The sequence below is a fragment of the Sinocyclocheilus grahami genome, unplaced genomic scaffold (assembly GCF_001515645.1).
Source record: "Sinocyclocheilus grahami isolate Dianchi unplaced genomic scaffold, SAMN03320097.WGS_v1.1 scaffold985.1, whole genome shotgun sequence".
NCBI classification, from domain to species: domain Eukaryota; kingdom Metazoa; phylum Chordata; class Actinopteri; order Cypriniformes; family Cyprinidae; genus Sinocyclocheilus; species Sinocyclocheilus grahami.
The window spans coordinates 286,931-311,775 of NW_015506164.1; the positions used below are offsets into that span (position 1 = coordinate 286,931).

At 38.0% G+C, this 24,845-nt stretch overlaps 1 protein-coding gene across 1 annotated transcript in view; it reads left to right on the forward strand.

Annotated features, from left to right (window-relative positions):
• The window catches only part of LOC107565168 (pyruvate carboxylase, mitochondrial-like), a 114,262-nt gene that overhangs the window by 56,047 nt on the left and 33,370 nt on the right, over positions 1–24,845 (forward strand). The window contains exon 9 of the mRNA XM_016250384.1: positions 13,311–13,473. Coding sequence (XP_016105870.1) covers positions 13,311–13,473 — 163 coding nt within the window. The remainder of the gene's footprint in view (positions 1–13,310; positions 13,474–24,845) is intronic.

The window sequence follows — 24,845 nt, forward strand, 5'->3', positions numbered from 1 at the left end:
AATTCATAGATACTAAACATGGTATAGGTAAGATTACATGAACGAGTGGTTCTATCATAAGTATGTATAAAACAGTATACAATACAAAAGACAATATACAAGAACAGTAATAATAAACAAAAAGGACCTGAGGATATGTGTGTTCATTTAAAGAAAGGTTTGTCTATGAATTACTTAGAGAATAGTCAATTTGTCTGGGCATTATGTGTCTTTCCTATGAGGAAAATGAGTTAGAGTCGCTCTGCCCGCATTCCTTTGGGCAATAAAACCAGTGATATCAGCATTGGTTGCATGGAACAACTGCAATCAAGTGTTTGCGATAACTGGCAATGAGTCTTTCACATCACTGTGGAGGAAGTTTGGCAGACTCTTCTTTGCAGAATTGTTTTAATTCAGCCCCATTGGAGGGTTTTCGAGCATGAATGGACTAAAGTGTTTGTGTGTGCAGGAAGATTTGTGTGTGTTCACGGCAGCCCACCACATATTGAGTAATGACCATTCAACAAAGTCTCCAAATTGCTGCAGTAGATCTTTATCTTGGGTTGCGCTGTTTGAGACAGAAGAAGAGGGCACAGAAACAAGGATAAACTGCAAAAGAGGCTAAAAACTAAGAAAAATAAGGTTGTAGAAATGCTAAAGTCAGAAGTGAGTGAGAGTTTTGGTGACCCAGGACCAGAAAACCTATTTCACCTTTCTTTCTGACACTAATACCCTTATCAATTTAGTTCACTGTCTTTTCCTTAACCTTTCCTCTTCTTTCAGTCTCCTTCATGTTTTCCTTCCATTTCTTTATTTCCCTATCCTTCTGTTCAACCACTTCTTTATGTAATTTCTCTTCTCTCTCATCCTCTGTGGCTTTTGTTGGACTCCTCTTTCTCATCATTCTCATCTGTCTTGTCAGTTTTTCCCTGTCAATTCTTATCGGTTTGTTTTTATATTTCTGTTGCAGGATTGAGGTAAGCATCTGTTTATATATGCATGTTCTTTTGATCTGATTGGCTGGATTAGATTAACATTCTCCTCACCAAACAATCATTTGTAACATTACTTCATTTTTTACACATTTTTACAGCTCATTGCAAAATCATTTGGTGACTGAATTTATGTTCGTGGTGGAACGAGGGAAACGCTCCATTGAGATTTTTCATCATTTGTTGACACATTCTTTGAAATATGAATTGAGTCTCTCATCTCTGATTCTGATTGTGATTGGTTGCTCTTTTGAGGGTCTTCCAGTTCATATTGATCCTTATCTTCCTTCACCCAAACTCTTGCTCTAACATCATAAATCAAAGCACAGAAATGACCTCAGACACTCTTCAATGCTGATCCCCCTGATCTCTGCTATGCAGTTTGGACAAATTAAGTTATTCTTAGATCAGGATATAAATGGAAACCCTAGTGGGATTGTATTTCCTTTAAAATCTGTTGGAGGTCTATAGAACAGTAACCACTAGATTTACAGTATGTGCTAAGGGCATTGCAAAGAAGGATTTCATTAAATGTAATGGCTCCTGGTGGACGTAGCTCTGTGCTGTAGTTTTACCGTCTGCTGTTTTCAATTTGTATTTTTGTCCATCTTTTTTTCTAAAAACATGCTCTACAATAAACTGAGGTGTTGTTATTTGCCATTTAGCAGACATTTGCCATCCGAGTACACTAATTGCAGAAACGGTTCCCCTAGGGCAGTCAGGTTAACAGACTTACTGAAGGACACAATGATGACAGAGCAGAATCTCAGTAAGTCAATGGGTTGAACTGTACTCACAACTCCACCTGCAACCGCAGCCCATTATGCTGCTGCTCTTTTCTTTTCTTTTTTTGTTTTTTGTTTTTATTTCAGCACAGTGCCTCCTACTGGCCAAGAGATTACAAAAATGTAAATTTTTTCTCAGTGTGGCCAAAAGATTGGTCGCATTAGATTCAGTGCAGCATAGCAAATAAAATTTTCTCATGTTGGCAATTTTGGGCATCAGCCATTTTAAATTTTTTCGTAAAATGCTATAGTTTCTGAGCATTTTAGTATATATTTACAAAACTTAATGTTTATTTATTTATTTATTTTTTTAATCGATTACTTTTCTAACGATTATAGAAAATGTTGTGTAAAATCAATATAAATTTAATTGCAAACATTATGCATGTGGTATTTACTGTCTTTAAATTAAATAGTAGAATATATTTTATATCAGCTTTATATCGCCCATCAGCCACTGGCCACTCTGGTCTCTAATATATTGCATTGGCCATCAAAAAATCCAATCAGTCAACCAATAGTTGCAAGGGTGTTATGGGTGGTTGAATGGAGGTTACTAGGCAGTTTCTAGGGTATTATCTGCGAATCTGTGGATGTTCACTTCTTCTTATATTATCTTAAAAAGTACATGTTGTATGATTAGATTTTGTCAGTTGCCTTTTCCAGTTTCTATAATCATTACAACGGCCCATATTAAATGAAAGGACAATAAAGGACAATTAAATAATAATAATAATAAAAAAATTATGTTCTTAGCTTAACATGTAGGCTGTAGGCAAATGAAATCCAGCACAGCTAATTGAGAATGCCAACATGCTGCAGCCTCTGCGTTCAATCAGCTGTGCTTCCCAGTGCAGCTCAACGTTTGGGCCTATTCACTCTGACCTGAGGTGCAGTATGAGGCCCATAGCAGAGCTCCATGCTGAGCCCCACTGAGCATCATCAAACAATGTGGATAACCTAAGCTGTGAGGAGCCGTGCCTGCTTGTATTTGATATGATTGGAATAATGAGTCTTAGGGTGGAGCTCCGTGCTGGGGCCTGCTCTGTGTGATAAGAGCTGGAAATGGGCTTTGTTGTAGTTGCATGCTGGGCTCTGATAAAGATACCGAACTGCTGGTTCCTTTGCACTTTTTCCACTTTCTTTTCACTTTAACTGCTCTATCTTGAAGACCTGTCCAAATACACATTTACCTGACTTTAAGTAGAACATCGTTGACATGACACATGTCATGAATATGAAGGTTTTTTTAAGTATGTTTATGACAACTGTCATTAAGTGTCATTTTCTCAGTTATGTAATTTTTAATGCAAAGATGACATTGTTTGAGATGTCTTTGTTATGGGCTATGGTTAGTGGTAAGTGTAGGGGTAGGGTTAGGTCAAATAATGTCATATGCATTAAAAATTACATAACTGAGCGAATGACACTTAATGACAGTTGTCATAAACATGCATAAAACCTCCTTCATATTCATGACATGTGTCATGTCATGATTATGAAGGTGTCATGTCAGTCTTACGCACACCCCTTCAAGTAAAGTGTTACCGACATTTCTATTTCAAATCAATACTGTTATTTTTAATAATATTATTAAATAGTATATAAAAATAAAATAAAAAATATATATAAATACTGTTACTTTATATTTATCAAAGAATCCTGAAAACAATCAAAGTATTCAAAAATAATTAACTATTTTCAGCTTTGATATGATAATAATAAGAAATCTTTCTTGAGCACCAAATCAAGATCATGTAGCACTAAAGTTGCTGAAAGAAGAAAACGAGACACTGAGTCCTCTAGCGGACACTATGGGGAATGTTGCTAGCATGACCGTGTCTGAAGTGCGTGTGAAAAAAATGATAATCCTATTGGTCCACGTGGCCCGTGACATCATAGGCGGGTGCCCTGAAGTATAAAGGGCACCTGCTGAATAAGTCACCAACTTAGTTGTCTGAAGGAGATGTAAACAGGCAGGCCGAAGGCATGGCGAGGGGACACATCATCTTTTTCTCTCTTGGGAAACCATGGTTACATGCGTAACCCAAGATGTTCCCCTTCTAGGGAACTCATGCTGCGTCCTCTAGCGGACACTATGGGGAATGAAATGCCAACTATGCCATGCCGAGGCTCATGCCTGTCCACTTGTTGAGAAAGTACCAAGGAAGTGACAGACATACACCAAGCCTTTCCTCAGAAAGGGGCCAAGCCCCTGATGCCTCGGGCTGCTCACATACCCTGGTAGAAATGGGAGAACCTGATTTCAGATAAAAGGGAACATCCCAACCAAGTTAAGAACACAGCTATCTACACAGCTATACACAAGACCACTGAAGAGACTACACTAGAAAGCCTCTAGAGGAGCTCAAGAGATTGCTACTTAAAGCCCAAGTAAGGGGAGTGGCTGCTGAGCTAGAATACAGCTATCCTCAGATAGCTATATCCTTAAGGGTCTTATGAAGGCTCGTAGACCAAGAATAAACCATACACAGCTAGCCTAGATAGCCAGGTAAGACCAGTTATCTGTGTGGGCTATCTGCTTACATCCCTAGCTGGGGAGATGGCACTGTCTAGGCAAGGGCTCAAGGTGACCGCTACTTAAAATCTCTAAGCAGTGGAGCAATCACTGAGCTAGATATGTACCTAGGAAGGGGTTACCAGATGGGGGACCGACTGAAACTATCTAGACCATAGCGAGTGAGCTGTCTACTTACAACCCAAGAGGGGAGACAGCACCACCTAGGTAAGGGCTCAAGGAGACTGCTACTTAAAAACCCTAAGCAGCGGAGCTATCACCGAGCTAGCACATAGCTATTCTCAGATAGCTAGGCTCTAGGAAAGGGGGCCACTGTCATTGCCAAGACCACCAGCAGTTGGCTGTCTAATTATAAACCCTAAAAGGGGAGACAGCACTATCTAGGCAGGGCTCAAGGAGACGGCTACATAAAAACCCTAAGCAGGGGAGTAATCACCGAACTAGCACATAGCTATCCTCAGATAGGGAAGAGAATGATCAAGGAGTCCCAGCATCGGGAGGGCGATCACCTCGTCTCTTATCTAGGATGTCCCTGAGATACTTATTCCCTTTTGTTTGCATTAGCTTTCCACTGCAGACTCCTAGAGGGAGGAGGGGCATGGTTAGTGATGCTAGACTTACTCTAGGGTAACAGTATACCAACACCACCATGCTGAGGGATGAGTGCCCAAATAACTGGATTCCCTAAGTCAAAGTCTCAAAGGAACATCATCCCTGCCTCAACAAATTTGCTGTGGCCAGAGCACTAGCCGAAAACCTCCTACAGGCAAGCCAAAAGTGAATGATTATCTTAAGCGAGAGGAGGCCAAACCTACTCTGCATAAGGACTTTTTGTCAAGGCGGTCCTACAATGGGCCGAACACTTGATTCCAACTCTAGCTGGAGCTCATTTGAGCGGACCATCTAGCTGGAGCTCAGGTGAGTGGAGGCCTCAGGAGAACTCTATACAAGAGGAGGCCAGTCCAACTTAGCCAAGTTTGTCAAGGTGGCCCACCAAAGGGCTGAAATTTAATGTCACTGCATAGGATCTACTACCACACTACCAGATACTCACCTCAGTATAGCAGGATGCGTAAGCTACACAAACCTGTGTAATGGGGGCTCCATAGGAATAGGGCCTTCATTCTCAGAGGCTGGAATAGGAGGGAGAAAGAAGAATTATCTCTTCCATTTGGCTTCAATAACCTCCCTTTAGGCGCAAACGCAGGATGGCGCAGTATCAATGTCTTATAAGCTGTTGACAGCGCCCTCGCCTCTCTGAATTTATCGACCACAGTCTTAAATGATGTGCCGAATAACTCAGAGGCCGAGACTGACAAATCGAGAAGAAAATGTTTCTCTTTCTCCCCGATGTCAGCCAGATTAATCCAGAGATGTCTCTCCGTGGCCACCATTGCTGCCATTGCATGACCAATTGCGGCATCTGTTTGTTTAGTGGCCCGGAGAGCAAGATCTGTAGTGTGGCGCATCTCGATCACCGCTTCAGGAGACAGGCCCTTGCCATCGTCCAGGACTTTAAGCAGATCAGCCTGGTAGGCCTACAACACAGCCATCGTGTGCAGAGCACCACCAGCCTGACCCGCAGCCGCATACGCCCTGCTGTTCAGCTTAGATGTCATTCTCAGAGGCTTCGACGGCAGGATGTCTTCAACATCGATGTTTCTCCCATTGAAAGATAGTTTGCCAACGTCTCGTCTACGGGAGGCATCGATGCATATCCGTGCTCACGCAATCCCTCCACGTTCGCATAATTTGCATAGTGAAAAAGATTAATATGGATTTTTCCAAGACCTTTCCACCTCAGTGTGCAGGTCTGGCAAAAACGGAAGACTCTTTGGAACCGGGAGATCATGGCCAGCCAAAAAACGCTCATCTAATCTGCCGCGAGCGGTCTTTGGCTTTTCGTGTCTTCCAAGGAAGATTTCATCTCTCAGTTGCATGCGCCACAACCACTAACTGTTCACTGTATGCAGGGGGCAGGCAGGCTGAGAGGGTTCCAATGCTTAATTTTCATCCTCAACAACCACATCCTGCTCTTCTAGGCTTGCATCTAAAAGAGCACTATCTGCTGGATCAGATGACTCTAAAGAAAGAACATCCACATCCGCCCACGTCGGCAGTAGAAGTATGAGAAAGAGAAATACCTCGTTCAAAATCCTTCACCAGCTCGACCTGTGAGCCCCATGATCTCAGTCTCCGCTGCGCCTCGGCTGCAGCTGGTCCCGAACCACCAAGTGCCGACGCTCGTCCTAATTCCCTTCGAGAAAAGAGACAAGCATTGAACTGAGCTTTTTAATAGAAAAGCTCTCGCAAGCCGCACATTCTGCTCCCTTGAGAACAGAATGAGCATGATCCTCTCTGAGACAAATAACGCACATATCATGTGTATCATCCGGTGTCACAAAACGCAGACACAGGGAACACACTTCCTAAAATGCCTGTCAGAGGATGTTTCCATATCGCCTTTTCACTACGCTTCAAACAAACGGATCTCCTGAAGACAAAAAAAGAGGACGACGTATTCCACAGGTGCTCTTTATTGTTTACGTCATAGGCTGCCGCCTGCCAATGTCAAGTTTCATTGTCATTTTTTCATTCATGCTTCAGATGCCGGTCATGCATTCCCCTAGCACCCTCTAGAGGAAGCAGCATGGAGTTCCCTTTCGAAATGGAAACACTGATACCCTCTGCAGAGAAGGGTGGTCTTGTGTGTTCTGGACTGAAAACTCTATCCAAGAAATAAACATTTCACGCATGCACACATACACACACACATACATTTCAGGTTGTTGGCTACTGAAATGGCTCCTTAAGGAGACTGATGAAAATTACATCAGAGGTGGCTTTCAAAAATGAATACTACTGTATGTAAGAAAACTCCAGCTTTTATTTTTTATTTATACATTTTTTGAACGTTTTATTCATGGCTCATCCATCAAGGGAATGTTCCATCTTATCTGACCCTTACCATTCTCTGTCTCATATCCTCTTGAACTGAATGACAGAAGCAAATAACAAACACCTTTATTAAAATGTATGGCTGGAAGTCTGAAAGTTTGGTTTTATCATGCATATTCATGAGAATGCAGACGAGCTTGAACCTTTATTTGGGATCGTGCAATCTATGACCTTCATTTGCTGATAATAAGCAGCAAATATGAATATTTAAAAAGTCAATAACCACCCCAAATATATACATCTGTCATTATTTATCTCCTGAGACTGATTTTTCTCCTCCCTTTTCTCTATGTTCTTTGCTCTCTTTTCCTTAATTTTCGGGGGGGTTTTTTCATTTAAGGCAAGAGAAAAAATTAGTGCTGCCATTGTTTATTTAGCACTTGAAGGTCTTAATGAAAGCAGTTGAGGTGTGTAATTCCTGTGTCACTAAACCAATTGGAAACCGGTAGTCCCACCGCTAACTCATACCATTGGTAGAGCCAGAATCTGACATGTTGGACATGTTTGCAAGTACCACAGTATTTACACTCTTCGGGATAGGTGTAGGGTCAAGTGGGGTCCAAAACTCTGAGATGTGAAAATGCTTCTGTTTTTGCATTTTTTCTTGCTTATTTGAAAATAAGTTATTATCAGCATGATAATATTTAGTGCTACTGAGGGGGAAAAAAGTACATAAATGGAAGCAAAATGATCAATGCCACACATTTAATTATTTGATTAGTGACAGAAATGAAGAGTGCAGAATTTGAATTATTGTTATAATGTTACATATTTGTTTTATGTTAATGTCACAACCTTTTGTTTATTTCCAGGTTTAACTGAACAAAATCACAGATTTTCAGTGTGATTTCAGACTTTTGATGCCACTGTAGTTAAAAAATATTTCAACATTGCTTTTCCTTTAAATCAAGAGCAATCTGTAGTTGTACTTTTTCTTGTCCAAAAGTAGTGTTTTTCTTGATCTCTATGTGTGTCTCTGCCGGACTCATTGTCTCTTTCATGTTGTATTTATTACTTGAGGTTTTTGTTTTCTTTTTCATTATTATCCTATTATCTCCTGAATGTGTTTTTTGACTCATGAGTGTGGGGTGGCAGATAAAAGCAGTAAGCCAATAATCAATGCTTCTCTGAACAGCAGGCTTAGGGTAAAACCCAGATGAAATACAAGAGCTAGAGAGGTAAAAGTAGGCTTATAGGAAATGTGGATTTGTCCCCTCAGTACATACAGTACATACAGTAAATGCTTTTTTTTCTGTGTGCACATTGTTTACACATTTTCAGTCAGATATGCAGAAGATGCAGAGGTGTGTATTTGTGTTTGCTTGTGGGAAGGATGTGGCTTCAACCACTCAAGGTCAGCTCAGTGTTAAAGGCTCGTTAACACATTCCTGCTGATCTTTGATCAGTATTGAGTGACACGTGTCCTCTCTGACCTCTTCGATTTGAACAGCACATGCTTGACCCTGGACCTGCAGTGAGTCGCTATCTATATTGAGAATAAGACAAGTAAGCAATATTTGCTTGTTGCAGGGGTCTTCAACCTTATTTGTGACCCCTGTTACAGAATAAAATTGAGTGCTTAATTTTAATCCTGGCTTATAATAACATGCATGTGTGGCGTGGTGGTGCAATTTTAAGGCACCAGCCCAAGTTGGTACTGGTAAGAAAATCCGACTACGCCACCCTAGGAATTAAACCCAGGGAAAAATACTCAAACCACGCAAATTGGGTAATAAAGCACACAGGTTCAGTTCCCTCAAAGAATTAGGCAAGAGACATGGGTAAAGTATCAAACAAATACAAATGTTTATTAATACAGGAATATATTTGCTTGTTGCAGGGGTCTTCAACCTTATTTGTGACCCCTGTTACAGAATAAAATTGAGTGCTTAATTTTAATCCTGGCTTATAATAACATGCATGTAAGGCAATAATAATGTATTTACATGCTTTTTTAACATTCAAATAATCACAGTATACATTACATTACATTTTCACTTAACTTCATTATTCATTTCTTCGTTTTATTCTTGGAGACAAAGAAACATTTAACTTTAGCTTTTTTCAGGCATTCATATGTCTCAGCGAATGAAAAGCAATCTTTTCTTCCATCTTACACACCTCTCTCTCACTCGCTTTTGGCATGTAGGTCATTAGATATTCTACACCTCACACATTCACAACTCGGTGTCTCAGCTCAATAGCAGTGGCAGACATTAATTATGAGTTTGCTGTTTGAAAAAAGCCATGTGTTATTTGTATGCAAATCACAGGTGAAAGCATGTGTGAATATTTAAATTACAGACATTTATGTAGCTGCTGGCACCAGTAGTGATTGCTTGAGTCTTTGTTCTTGTGTGTGAATTGCGCAGTGGGTCATTCATCATGAGTGGACATTGTTGTTCTAGACAGACTTAGTAAAATTGTTTCTATGCATCTGTGGATAGTAACACAGAAATCTGCACTGAATTTACATAATAAAAGTTCCACTCAGGTTCAATCTTATGGTGCATTAAACCACAACAAGAGGAAGAGCCCAAGAAGAGTAGTAGATAGGATATCACAACATAATGACTGATTCATCTCGTATATGGTGCTGCCACAGACACAGTGGCCTGTGCTGTTTGTTACAAATTAAATGTTTAATAATTACATTTTCATAGGGGGAAATTGTTGTTGTTGTTGTTATTATTATTATTATTATTGTTATTAATGTTGTTGTTGTCATATAATTGCAGAATACAATTTCATGTATGGAGATAAATATTTATGACTGAAATTCTCCTGCCATTGGCAAAAAGTTAATTTTGGACCTGTGTGTGTGTGTGAGGAAAGAGAGGCAGACTACAAAAACAGCTTTTAAACGAAGGAATATTTGTTTATTCAAGCTTTCAGTGGACAGTATTGCTTGAAACTAATATAACAAAATTCAGCAAAATATTCTAAACTTCTTTTCCACATTATCTGTGCAGCTTTATTCATGACTACCTCCTGCTTGTCCTCGCACATCGTTATTTATTTGATTTTGCTTCTCATTAAAGAGAAAGCAAAAACAAGAATCACTATTGAAGTGGAATACCCTACGGCCATTGAAATAAAAAGTATCTCTGGACTCAAACTCGCTTTGGAGTTTCACATGCACAAAGACCACAAAAAGATACTGAAGGCAGGATTCTCTAAGAATAAATTGCACCCACTGATAGTTTCATTTAGTTTGCATGCACTATTTACATTGCATTTAGCATCCGTTTCACTAAAAAATATAAAGGAAATAATCAGGTAGCAAGTAACAGTGCAAACATGCACAAAAATTTTGTTGAACGCAATTTGCATGACACAGTTTCCAATCTTTCAGCACTATTTGGATGCCGTTGACCACTGCAAACGTTTACCCTGAAAAGAATCCCAATTTCATGGCACCATTTGCTATGAGTAAATGTCATTATTTAAGCTATATAAGACTATGTATAGCTTAAATAAGACTATAATAGAAACATAGATAGTAAAATAATAATTGTAATCTAATTGCAACTTTTAGAAAATTTAGCGTCAAGTTAATATGGATTGCATTTGATTAGTGAAAACATTTTGAGCTGAAATGCATGCAAAAGTGGCAAAAATACTTAGTGAATTCACCCATAGTCTTCGGCGGAAAAAACAGCTGTATATTTTTTGGTCACTGTTACTTAACAAAAAATTGCATTTCCTTTCATCCAGAGTTGTTCTTAAATTTAATTTTGTGGGTATAATCAGTATATTTTCATCCCATTCACATCCCACATTTTTGCTAGGCACAGATAATGAGGGGAAAAGCTATAAACAAAAACAGGCTGAAAAATAATACTTTCATTATGGTGCTGGGGCTCTGGGGCTGTACTCAACCTCCAGAAGAAAACTAAAGATTATTAGCTGGGTACTCCACAAGATCAGGCTTAAATGGTATCCTGCTTCGTTATGGTTTGGGCTCTTGCCTTGCTTAAGTGCACAAATGGTTGCTTAAATTCATGTGTTGAAATGTTGGTAAGGTATTCACTTTCTCTGGAAATATAAAAGACATAGAATGAGGAGATATAGAAGACTTAGATATATGGAGACATAGAATGTTATGTGATTCATCCCGGTTCTGTGTGCATTTGTGTGTTTGACAATGTTTGTATGGGTCGATATTCCCCAGTTCACACTTTGACTTTGTTGACATTGACATTAGATTAAAGCAAACATGATTTGTCCATTTTATACGCTTTTCAAATAGTTAGGATCACTTGAAATGTCAGTTTTTGACATGCTTCACTATATTTGTGAAGACGTTTTAGATTTGTCCCAGGTATAGCTGAACCTACACATACTCTCTTTTACTGTTTCTCTGTTTACAGCATTAGTTGAATAAAGAATAAGAGTAGTTTTTTTTTTAACTACAGGAAACATGGTTGAATTCAGGTACAAATGGTGTGTAAATAGTGGTTCATTTGTGTTTTGTGAAGATTACTTTTTATCATTTATTTGGTGAATATTGTTGAAAATCCTTTTATATTGTTGTGCCAAGTGTGCAATCTTTTGATTGATTAAAGGTTCTCTCTCTCTTTCTTTATCTCTCGTTCTCTCACACACATACATTTGTTTTCTTCTCCTCTTTCACATCCTCTGACAGTAATATACATTGCTAATGAACTGTACTTCCTTTGTTCCTTTGTTCAATACCACTGAGTGTGTGTGTGTGTGTGTGTGTGTGTGTGCCACATTCACCCTTTGATTTTGTTTCAATTAACTAGGCCATTATCTAATTGCATTACAGACCACTAGCTATGTGTTTACCTGAACCATTTACAAACATTATTAATTCATCAGCTGACCCAGCACCAGACTGCAACCAGTGTGGAATAAGAACAGCTCTGTGCAAAAGAAAAGATCTCTGCTAATGCTTAATTAATACACATAGTGAATCAGGCATAAACATTCATTTAGATTAAGCAAAATAGGCGCTATTCTAGCTACAAAAAATGCAATTAGACAATGATGAAAATGTATTCAAACCTGAGACTTTAAATAGTTCACCCTCACATTCAGACAGAATCGCCATATCTGTATCTATGTATACAGCAATTCTACTTGAATGTGAGGGAACTATCCAAAGTCTCAGGTTTGAAAACATTTTCATCCTAACTGCTTTTTTTCTAGAATGTAGCTACTGCTGTATAGAGATAGATACGGATATAGATAGATAGACAGACAGGTAGATCTCTGAATAGAGTTTATGTACCTTTGCTGACGTTACCCTATGCTACTGCTGACAAGTAGAAGATCTATACAGGTATTTTATGTTAAATGCTTGACGGTATGCGGTTTTGTGCTTGTTTTTGACATTTTCATGCCAAATCATTAGCGCATCTCCTGTCTTTCGAAGAAATGTCAAAGCCGCTTCATAACCACCATATGTTTTACATCCAGCTAAGAACATAAAACACATTTTTAAGTCTTTCTCCCCCTCTCAAAATCTCAAAAATAAAATTCGAAGTGGTTTATCAACTTTGTTAAGCAGCTTAGCTATAAAATTAGCATAGTTCCTGTCAGCTAAAATAGCACCTCGCTTTAGTCCCTGAAGTGATTTGCTAGATATTTCCTAAGGTAGTTTTGAGAGCATATTGGTATTTGTGTTTAATGCTCTTCGTACAGCCATTTTAATAAATTTAATCTAATTATACGTGTTTTTTTAAAAACTCTGAATCAAGTCTGAAAGATTTTAACTGAATGAATTAAGGAAGGATTGATTTGGATCATTAGAAACTGTGTCTCATTGGCAATCAATACATCTACATCATAATGGATTAAAATGAATCAAAGCAGATTGCTTGATATTGGTGTGAGTGCTAAGTGGGCGAACTTCTTTCATGGATAAACATTTCAAAAGCAGAAAGATCAGCTAATTAATTACGCAGCTGTGATTGTCAGATAAAAGTGAGATTGCTGTTTCAAGTTTGTCTAATGAATTCTACTCCACTTCAGGGTTTATTCATTAGTTAGTGCTGATAACTGCTCTCTCTCTTTCTCTCCTTCTGTTAGTGTGGATTTGGTTCACGCACAGCTGCGTGTGTGTGAGGGCCGTAGTCTTCCTGAGCTGGGTCTCGAGCAGAACAAGATCCAGATCAATGGCTGTGCCATTCAGTGCCGGGTCACTACAGAAGACCCTTCCCGTGGTTTTCAACCAGACACAGGTCGCATAGAGGTATGCCTGCTAAATGACATGCAGTTATGCAAATTACAGTTACACCTCCCCAATTAATAATAAAGGATGTGACAGATTGTGAAGTAACAGGAAGCAAAATGTGAAGGCAACAAAAAACAAAAAAACAAATCACTTATACTAGTCTATTCAATAACATCTATATTCATAGTAAAATAAATGTATTTTCTTTCCCTCAAATTTTGTTTGTTATATAGCTGCTTTTACTTTTTTTGGAGTTGAAACCAAGAAAATCTGCAACTAAAGCTACAATCACATCGTTTTACAATCTGGCCATTACAGGGGCCGCGCTCATATATCTGGATGCGCTCTGCATTCATAAACATTAAAACACACAAAAACTCACAACATTTTCAAAAAGGCGTTATTTTGATGATTCATCGAGCTGTGAGCATTGATTGAAAGCAATTTTTAAGGAGCGCTCTTATTGAGTTGAAAGAGGGAACTAGACCTCTGCATTGCTCAAACTGACGCACTGTTCTGTTCCAGTGGCAACATTATAATGTTACTGAGAACACCATCACAAGAGCAGAACAAGCTCCATTCATCTGTGTTGAGTGCTGCTGAGAAACTGCATTTAACTCTCTTCTTATGTACGAAGAATTCTGGCTTTGTATAATACAATTTCCACTGTGGATGGACTAAAAAACCTCAGCATGTTAGAACAGGGTATGAGTAATTGGCCTTCATTACTTAAGTCTTGATTTGAGGATTTTGTACTTCACTCAAATGCTAATCAGACAGAATACTTGCATTCAAATATGTTTGTAAATTGTATATATACACTTTTTTTTTTGTCATTTAGACCTTTAATTGTCACTCGTATTGTCATCAGGTAGGTCGTGCTGACTTTTTCATTCTACTAAATGCCAACCAAAGAGTGTTCCTGGGTATTTTATTTTGACTTTTAAATAAAATTCAATGAAACCAGTTTCAACAGGTAGCTGTACTAACTGTAATTGCATCATGACTTTGAAATGTGACGTGCCTAAAGATTCTCACCTCAAGTTTAAGTGTTATAAAACTTGCTTTGATATTAGGTGATGTAGCCACACATTTCATATTTTATCTTCATCTTTCATCTCTGGATTGGAAACTATTTGACATATCAAAATAGCATTAGTAAAAGTTTAGGAAGTTAGAACAGAGTGCCTGCGGAAACATTCATCTTTCTTTTTTCTTATGTTCCAATAGCTGCACAAGTTTTCTATTAAAAAGTGCAATTGCGATTTAAAATTCCAACTTGTTTGTAGGACTACAGACTTTGGCCAAAATGTTATGATTAATCAATAATGGCTATTAATAAATATGGCTATACAATAATAATAATAATAATAATAATAATAATAATCACCATTATTATCAATTTATGTCATATTATAATTAAAATTACAATACTAATATTAATGGCTGTCTTTTATTTTAACAGAAAACCACAAGGAACTCTTAAAGCTTCTCTTGTGCTTCTAATTAAAAATATGGAAAGATGGCAGCCACATGTTGTTTACCAAATGTACGTTAAAGCGACTCAAACTCAGTGACAAACTCACACTGTGCCGCATTTCGCTCTGAAACACGCAGCACATATAATTATTTAATTAAATTGCAGCTTTTGCGATTTGATAATTGCACTAAACCATATCGTGATTTTGGTTTTATTTCCATTTATTGTGCATCCCTGTGTTCTCAAATAATGAACGTGCATGAATGACAAAAAAAGTTAACCACTAAGTATCTAACCTAGTATCTAACTAGCATTAAGTGATGATTGTCAGTGAGTTAGATGTGTGAAATGCATCTGTTTATCCTACTTTTAAAAATAATAATGATAAACGATACTATATATAATACTTCTAAGTCTTTCTTATTACCATCCTTATTTCTTATATGACAAAAAGAAGCTTGGACATTCTGCCCGGCATCTCATGGGGGTAAAAACAGGGATCAAACTATATGGAGATGCCTGGTGACAAAATTAGCTTTTTTGTATGAACTATTAATGTGTCCTATATCTCTAATTTACAACTATCCGTCCTCTCCTTTCCTCCCACTTCCTCTGTTTGCTTAATTTTCTCTTTCTTATTTTTTCTTCCCAGCAGGTAGAACAGCAGACATGATCAGAGAGTGGGGGACTCAGCAAACATAGATGTAGTTCAGCCATGAAATGTGTGTACCTAAAAAAAAATACACTGTGCATGGCCAAACATAATAAATCCTGGGTTGGATGAATAAGTCATGGCTTAAGTGCTCCAGAGAGGTGGAAGAGATGCACAGAGGGAGGAAAGACAGAGAAAACTCAGCGAGAAAGGGCTTAACACGTCTGACCCAGCAAGAGATCATAGCATTTTAGTTGAGTGAGAGAGAGAAAGAGAGATAAAGAGGTGAAGAAAATGAAAGAATGACTCCCCGAGCACAGAAATGCACACAGTCCTTCTGAGAAACAGTGGGATACAGAAGGAAGATGGGGACAGTTGAATTAAAACGCTGTTGACAGTAGATTTCTCGTTGCTTGGCTTTTGGAGACTGTCAACTCACACTTTATATTCTTAGGAGTTGAATTTACTTACTAATTTGAGAAACTTGTTCCATCAAATGAAGTAACGACATCACTGAAAACTTGTCATGTAGTTCATCTAATGTGGTCTTCTAAAAGAGTCAACTTAACCATTTCATTGAAGTTGTTTAATTGTAGGTAGATCTAGTTAATTGTTTCTACTCAATCCTTTCAGTTGATTCACTCTCATTAACTAAATTACAGTCATCATATTAATTATATTGTAGTTTTACTGACTCTGGCTCAGTCAAACATGATAGATTTATCCAATATTTATGTGTGCCTAAAACAAATTTTTGAGGAGCAAAATTACTTCAAACGGTTTCCCACTTTGTTCAAATTGAACCCTAATCACCCTAACGGTGAATGCGTTTAAAAAAAAAAAAATCTGGAGTACTATTAAGAGCAAAAACTATTAATTCTTAAAAACAATTATGTGCCCCTAAATTCCTGCCCTTTTATCAAGCATACAGAATTAAATTATTCAAGTGTAGAGGCTTATGTGTGTTCCCCCCAGCTACAGTGCTCAGAAGCAGACACAACAATATGAAGTTCATTGCAAAGCCTTAGCTTTATTAAGGATTTATCATTCAGTCCAATTAGCTGAAACAGAAAACATATGGATTCAACAAGTTTCTACCAGCCAGAGCAATATTTCTTCCAAATAAAGAAATACTGCAGGGAGGGCATGTTGTTGTTATTCAAAATGAACTCATACACATAAGTTAGTACGGCCAGTCAGATCAAAGAGAGAGTGTTATTTTACAATTTATTGCATTTTATGAACACTTAAGGTTTAATTTTATGATTTATGTGATCCAAATACTTTCAGGAAGAATTTTCCCCACTCCTTCTTTCTTTCTTTTTAATTTTAATTTATTATTATTATTTTTTTTGTTAATCTTTTTTTACCCTCGCCTACTTTTGTACTACTTGTATCAGATTATTCATTTGGTCATTTTGTAAAGGTGACAGGACACAAAAATTATGGCTCCCAAATTTCCAATCACAGTAGTTGCTTTAAACATGCCAGGCTATATGCTTCTTTATTATGAGTTTTGCTTTTGTTTTGTTTTGTTTTGTTTTGTTTCGTTTTGGATAAGAGATATGGATCAATGAATAAGAGATATGGACTCTGTTCACACAGTCAATGTTTAAGATTGCGACAATCAGTGAGTTGTCAACTATATGATTTCTGCTCATTCAGCACATATCATCCAGACTTGGTCTGTGGTTATCGAACCAAACTCTTTTTTTCACAACAGAACTGTTTGTGAACAGTTTTAGCTGTCTGATCATGAATGGTAATGGTTTTCTGCAGCATGAACAGTCACTGTGAATCGTGCCCCATCTGCGTGAGACCTTCACATGCACATTCACACACACTTCCTCCATGCAATCAGTATAAATTGAATTCCTCTCTCAATCACATATCTTTTACTCTCTCCCTCACTATACTCCACCTCCTCACCCCATCAGCCTTTTTCTCTCAGCGAGGATGAAATGCTACCTTACAGCGCATGTGGAATGCAAAAATACATTAGTTAGCACAGACGATCTCAGTCGCGATATTAAAACAATCTGTGGGCAACACACTCTGAGCAGAGACTCCCAGCTATACCGTAGAGCTTATGTTTTACTATGCATATACAGTAGGATCCAAAAGTCTGATATCATATTGAAAATCTGAGAGTTTTTCCCATTTATACCTTGAAATGAACAAAGTTGCAGTATTTATACTGAAGACACATTACGAAATAAAATTAAGGAAATCTATTTTAGATTTTGCACAGTTTCTAAGTCACTAGTCATGTATAAGTAAAGTTGCAACATTGCTCATGTGACTCTTTGTACAGACAGACAGACAGACAGACATTCTTGCAATGAAGCTCCAGGTGCACTTTATATCACCTCAAATAATGAGAAAATCATCAGGTTTTTCACAAATGTATGGACTTAAAGTTAAATTCATTAAGTTAATGTTGAAACTTTTCATACAAATTTCCATGATGACAGTATAGTTTGGAAATGTTCAGATAGAAGCATATTCAATAGCTCAGTCTTATGAATCCAACTGTACGTATATTATATGCACATACTCCGCCCACTGCAATTATTATGCAGAGCTGGTACACACAGAATCATATATTAACAGATACAAGCATCATGTGTGTGCTTAGACGGCTTTGCTTTGTGGTGTTAACCCTCAAGCAGGAAGATAAAAAAAAGGCTTAGAAATTAAATGCTGTTTTCCAAAATGTTAGGAGTCAGGTAATGAAGGAAAACATTTCAAATTTTTCCTTCAAAATACTGCTTTTATTTCCATTTTTACAGCTCGTATCTCCCATCAAAATAAAATGTAGAAGATTCAACTGAAGGGTTAAAGTGAAAGCACAAAGATACCCATATTAGTATTCATGCAGTAGCTATACATCAAAGAGGTCTCGCTGAGATAGAGGGTGAAAAACATAGGGTGAGAGCATGTTTGATCATGTGATAAACATTTAGCTTCCTACTGAGAAGCTTCCTAAGAAGAAACATTTTCATTAATGACAGCATTATAATTATTCTCCTCATCAATGCAGTATTAGCAGTTGATTAAGTCATAGTCTTCATCATCAACATCATTATTGTTATCATCAGCTCCGTCATGTGGTCTTAGTTGTTTAATAATGCACATACACAGAGAAGTGGCACTGGGCTGAGGTTTGGGGTGGGGATGAAATCATTTATCACGGTGGTTGGTCAAAGGGGACAGTGGAATCACTTAGACCACACAGAAATGAATAATGTACACAAACACACAAACTCTCTACTACTTAAAGCTCAATACAGGATCTACAGTGGTCTCAAAAAAGTATTTGGACACTTAAGACACACATTAAAATGTTATATAACAAAATATAATACAACATTTAATTTAAATGTAGCACAGAAAACTTTGTGTAAGAATATTAGAACGTATTCAATAGGATCATGTGATACTAAAGACAGGAGTAATGGCTGCTGAATATTCAATTTTGCCATCACAGGAATAAATTATATTTCAAAATATATGAACGTAGATAACAATTGTTTTAAATTGTTATCAAATTTCAGTGTTTCAGTATTACAATATTTCAAATCCAGTCTTACTGTTTTTACAGTATTTTGATCAAATAAATGCATAAGGGATTATTTATTTATTTTTTTTCAAAATTAAGACAAAATGTATTTGGTAACGTAAAGAAAAAATGCATCTGATAAAATTTCATGCTGGCATTTGTCAAAAGACCTCTAACACGTTTTGGCACCACTATACATTGCAGGTCTACCTTTCCCTCATCTCTTTGCTTTTCAGTCCATCCGCAGTAAAAACGTCAAGGGAAGATGATTTCTTTTTATGAGGGAGAGTCGTGTTCTAACAGGGCAGAGAGGGAGTGGATTGAGATATAGAGATGTACAGAGAGAGGACATGTCTCAATGTCTTTACTGCTTAATATATCCCATTCTTTCTGTATACAGTGTTTTTCCTGCAGAACCAAGGAGGTCCCGTTTGCTCACACACTCTCACTCACAGACCTCCCACACTAAACTGCAGCGCCACCGTAAATTAATTCAGTAGAGATCTGATTACGGGTGTAATAACAGGTGTAGAAATGCAGACACACATACACATCCCACCACTCTCCTTTATAAAAATAAATAAATACATCAAAAATAAAAATTTTAAGGGACAGAATTTGGCTCTGGTATTGAATTTGTTTACCTTTATTAAGCCATTTTTCGGTGGCACTTTTTTTACAGTCCTGTTTCTCATGTACATATTATGTACTTATTATAGTAATTACAATAACTGGGTAATAACTAGGTACTAACTCTGAACCTAGCCCTAAACCTAACCCTGCCCCATGTAGTTACATTATATTACTAGTACTTTCTTAGATAAGTACACTGTAGGTACACCGTAAGTACACATACTTTTTTTTAAACTGTAGTAAAGCAGTTGATGTAACATAATTGCTATTGTATATTTTGTATTTATTTTATGTATTTATTTATTTATTTAATGTATTTATTACAACAGAATATTATGTTACATATAAAATGTCACATAAGCGATGAAAGATGCTTTTTTTAACCATGTTTGGGATGTGTTTCTTACTTTTAGTGGCATTACTACTCTAAACCTTGTTTTATTTTTGATCTTGTACTGTGGTAACTGCAGAAATAGGGAAATACCTCCACCATATATTTGTCTTGTTTTCAATTTCCATCAAAAATATCCAAATGTTGTTAAAATAAAATAAATATGCCCATACTATAAAAAGAGGTAACTTGCTACTTTTACATTACAGATCTATTTCCAACTTATTTAACTCCCTTATCTGGATAGCATGATCATCAGGCATTCAAACTTGTGGTATTCACAGAGTGGTGATATTGTTAAAGAAGAAGCGGTACTAAACAAAATATTAGGCGATTTTCCACCATACTTTTTGTTCATTTTTATTAGTGGTCATAATTTTTTGACCAGGTTGTAGTATAGTATACTGTCTTGTTCCATTATCCGATTTTTGATTTTCCATTCCACTTGTTTTGAGCATGCACCTCAATAAACTTTAAGTGAAAAAGGGACAAAATCTACGGAACAAGATATTGACAAAATAAAATCTGAAGAGCTGTTGTGCCTTATGCGTAAATTTATCTTGTTTTAAGGATGTTTTTACAGGGAAAACAAGAATGATTATGAAAATGATTTTTGCAGGGCATGTAGTCGATAAAGTGTTTGGCACAGCAGCAGAATATCTAACTTTGTATTTACATTATGGTTTCGGCCTTCTTGAGTAAGCAGATTGATATCTGGAGAGAGCAGTAACCTGTATATTTGTGTTTGCATCTACTTGTTATCCCAAAGGGTGTATGTGAACACAGTGATATGACATTTATCCGTCTCATCAGTGATGGCGGTGTGCAAATATCACAAACTTCCCTTAGGAATTAGTTTCCTGTCAAAGATGAAGAGGCCTGACACGAGCTGTGGCAAAGGAGGGCTAGAGAAAAGTAAACCTGATGTAACAGCAACATTTTGACCTGACATGCTGAATGATGCACTCTTGTTAGAGTTATCTTTTAACTCTGAAATAAGAACGCAAAGCACATTCTGACCTGCTCATTTTAGATTATTGCAGCTCTGAGGTCCGACTCACATGACTTATTTAGATAAAAGGTACCAACATTGATGTCTTTCTGCCTGTTTTTTGTCTTGTGCTACAGCACGAAGCCTATTAATTGAATGCATCATGACTGAAATTGAAAAAAAACTATGTATTTGGGAAAACAATGAGAGAGAGAGAGAGAGAGATGGGGCTTCTCTGATACAGTTTGTCTAGAGTGTTATATAAAAGGTCAGATTGGTGTTTCCATAGCGATGGATGATTGACAGGTGTTTTAGTGGAAGCATAGCAATGATAACATAACCTCTAACACTGTAAAGGTCTATTTCAGTATGAATGGGAGCTTTGTGTGTGTGTGCAGGCTGTGTTCTTTCTATTTTCTCTCATTCAGTCTCTGTTTTTGAAGGTTATTCTCTCTCTCTTTCTCTTTTAATAATTGAGTAAATTAGTTATTTGTGTACTGACGTGGAGAAATACACTGAGTGGCACATTGTATGAACATGTCTTAACTGCCTGTACTTTTCAATTGCGGACTGAGGACACGTTCAAGTAAACAGTGAACTCAGATACTTTAAGTTGCTGTCACATAACACATAAAATGCAATATAATCAGCAACACGCTACTTGTAACTAATGTCATGTGTAGTGTTGACATTTGCACAGTTATTGCAGCATCAGTCAGTATGCTTTCATGTATGGTAACCCTTGAAACATCATCATAACAGAAACTGATCTAATTCCCAACATGTAAGAACATTCAACGCTAACAAGACACTTACTTTCTTTTCTTGTTCAAAGACATAAAAAAAAATTCACACTCCTCTTCCAGTTCCATGCAAAGCAGCAGTCATAATAGATTGCATGCAGTGAAAGCAAGTTATGGTGAAACAGTGAAGAACTGTTGCATGAGGGTCATTAACTAAATTGTGCAAGCAGTAAACATAATTAGTGAAGTCCATGTACCCACCTCTTAATCCCTGTCTGGTTTAAGCAAATACATTGCTAAATCATGACAGCACAAGTCAAAACGCTGCTATTTTTAATTTATCAGGTATAACACTAGAAATATTACAAATTCTATTAATTTTGTTCAGATAAATACTACTGTTCAGTAACTCTTTATTTAATTTATTAAATTTTTTTTCGTTTTTTTTAGTCCAGCTTAGTATTTCAATTGTTTGCAATGGAAGCACTGCAAATGTAAAAAAAAAAGGCATAAGGAGGCGCTGTGCATCTATTGCACATTGATGTCTGTGCACTTCCCTTTTTTTCTGGCCACCAGAGTTGAAAAATGTTCAAATTTGAGTAAAATGCAGCATTCATCACTGTCACTTTTTTTACCAAGACGTCCAGTCACAGTGGAGGGGTGGGACAAATACCACTCCAACCAACCATCACATCCTACTTGTACAATGACTAAACAGCAGTGGAGAAGTTGAAATTACTGGTCAACAAGTTTTTGTGTCTGTACCGTGGCATCCCCAGACTACCACAATTGATATAAAACAATACTGCTCTGATAAACATTTTGTTCACTATGGGTCTACCACATTACGTCTATGGATATTCTGTATTTTTTCTGTGACTGTGCTGTACACAACTGTTTTCCAAATTTTCAAAATGTATATTTGAGCACCAAATCAGCATATTAGAATGATTTCTGAAGCATCATGTGACACTGAACACTGGCACACTCTGTCCCAGTTGCTGATGTGTCATCCTCAGTTTCAGTTTAGATTTTTTATTTCTTTCTCCTAGTATGTTTTTCAAGCCACAGTGTAGTTTGTCACAGTTAATTTCTATATCCTCTTGTCTCCGTAGACTCCATCACTACATCACTCTTCACCTCCTCTCTTTGCTTCTCTGTTCCATATATTTGCCTGCATCTGTTTCGCTGTATAGGCTCTGTCTAAACATATTTGTTATGTCTCATGAGGGATATTGTTTTTCTTCCATCCCTTTCTAATAACCATTTTTTTCCCCTAGAGTATCCTTCCTCTCTATTTCTCTCTCACTAGTGTGCCATATCCCTTGTCCTCCTTTTATGGTCTACTCGTCCTTCTTTTCGCCTACTCACTGTCATTCCTTTTTTTTTTTTTCGGGTAGCACTGGTGTTTTTCAGCAATACAGTCTAATTCAGGCTAACACATTTAGAAAGGCCTTTCCCCCCCGACTTAGCACTGTTTCAAAGAGTTGAGAATCTGTGTATGTGAGTGTTTTTTTTATGCTCAAGAGTTTTTTTTCTGTATCACTCTTTAATATGTAATATTACACTCAGTCCCAGACAGATGTCCTCCCTTTTTTCAGTGCAAAATACATATTTTTGTTACTACTATATGCCTCTCTCACTCTTTTTCTGTAACATAAAAAAGAGAGATTAAGAACTCAAGTGCAGCTCTCAACCATACATTTCCAGTGTAAAGAATGAACCGGAAACAAGATCAACTACGATTTTTACATAGTTTTTTATATTTTTAACATATTCACTTTTTTTGTTCTGACTGCCAAGAATTGAGACATTTTTAACACAATAAGACATTATGTGAATTTTTCACCATTTAATTATTTATCTAGATGTGACTTGCCGTGTTAAAAATAAGAAAGAAAAATTATATAACAATACTGATGCAACAGTGTAGCATAGCATGTTTGAAATATTTATTGAAAGTTATTAAAAACTGCATACATTAGGGCATAATTTTGTTACTAATGATCTAGAACAGTGATTCTCAACCACGTTCCTGGAGCCGCATCCTTAATCAACCACTGATTTAGTTTGTCAGCTCATTGGTAGAGAACGTCTAGGTTACTTGTGTAACCCTCATTCCCTGAAGGAGGGAACGGAGACGTTATGTCAGTCGTGACTGACGAATTGGGATCTCACCCGAGAGCCCAATCTGTGCCGAGAGGTCCCTTGGCCAGAGAGTAAAACAACTGGCAATGGGACGTGTCTGGGGAGGCAAACATGTCTACCTGAGAGTGCCCAAAGCGTCTCCAAATCAGCTGGACTGTCTCGGGGTGGAGTCGCCATTCTCCCGGAAGAGCGGGCTGACAATTGAGCTCGCCTGGGATGTGAACGGTGCGAAGCGACCTCAGATGCTTCTGACTCCAGAGGAGGAGATAGCGGGCAGGCAAAGGAAACTGCTCTTCTGTTGAGGTTTTGGGCACCACTGGCCAGGAACAAAGGTTTCTCCACCCGGCCCTCCGCCGGGGGAAGGAGTCATGTGGTCACCATCTCCTGAAGAGCCAGATCCAAGACCCCCGGGTCGCCCGTCCCGGGATGCCGCCCGCCCTGGCACTTCACGGGCTTGGCAGGGGCGGAGACGGGTTACGCCGCTTTCCTGCGGCCAGCTCCAGCTCCAGGGCGCTCTCGGCGACGAGCAGACAGAGGGGCTGCAGCCGGCTGTGGGGTGGCTACAGCAGCCGACCGCCGGGGCAGGATGCGTCGAGACGCCTCCGTCTGCTTCTGTGCGGCGGAGAACTGTTGGGCAGAGCCCTCCACCGCTTCGCCGAATAGGCCGGCCTGGGAGATCGGGGAGTCCAGGAAGCGATGCTTGTCGGTCTCCCTCATATCCGCCAAGGTCAGCCATAGGTGGCGCTCCTGGACCACCAATGTGGACATCGTCTGACCCAGGGCCCGCGCC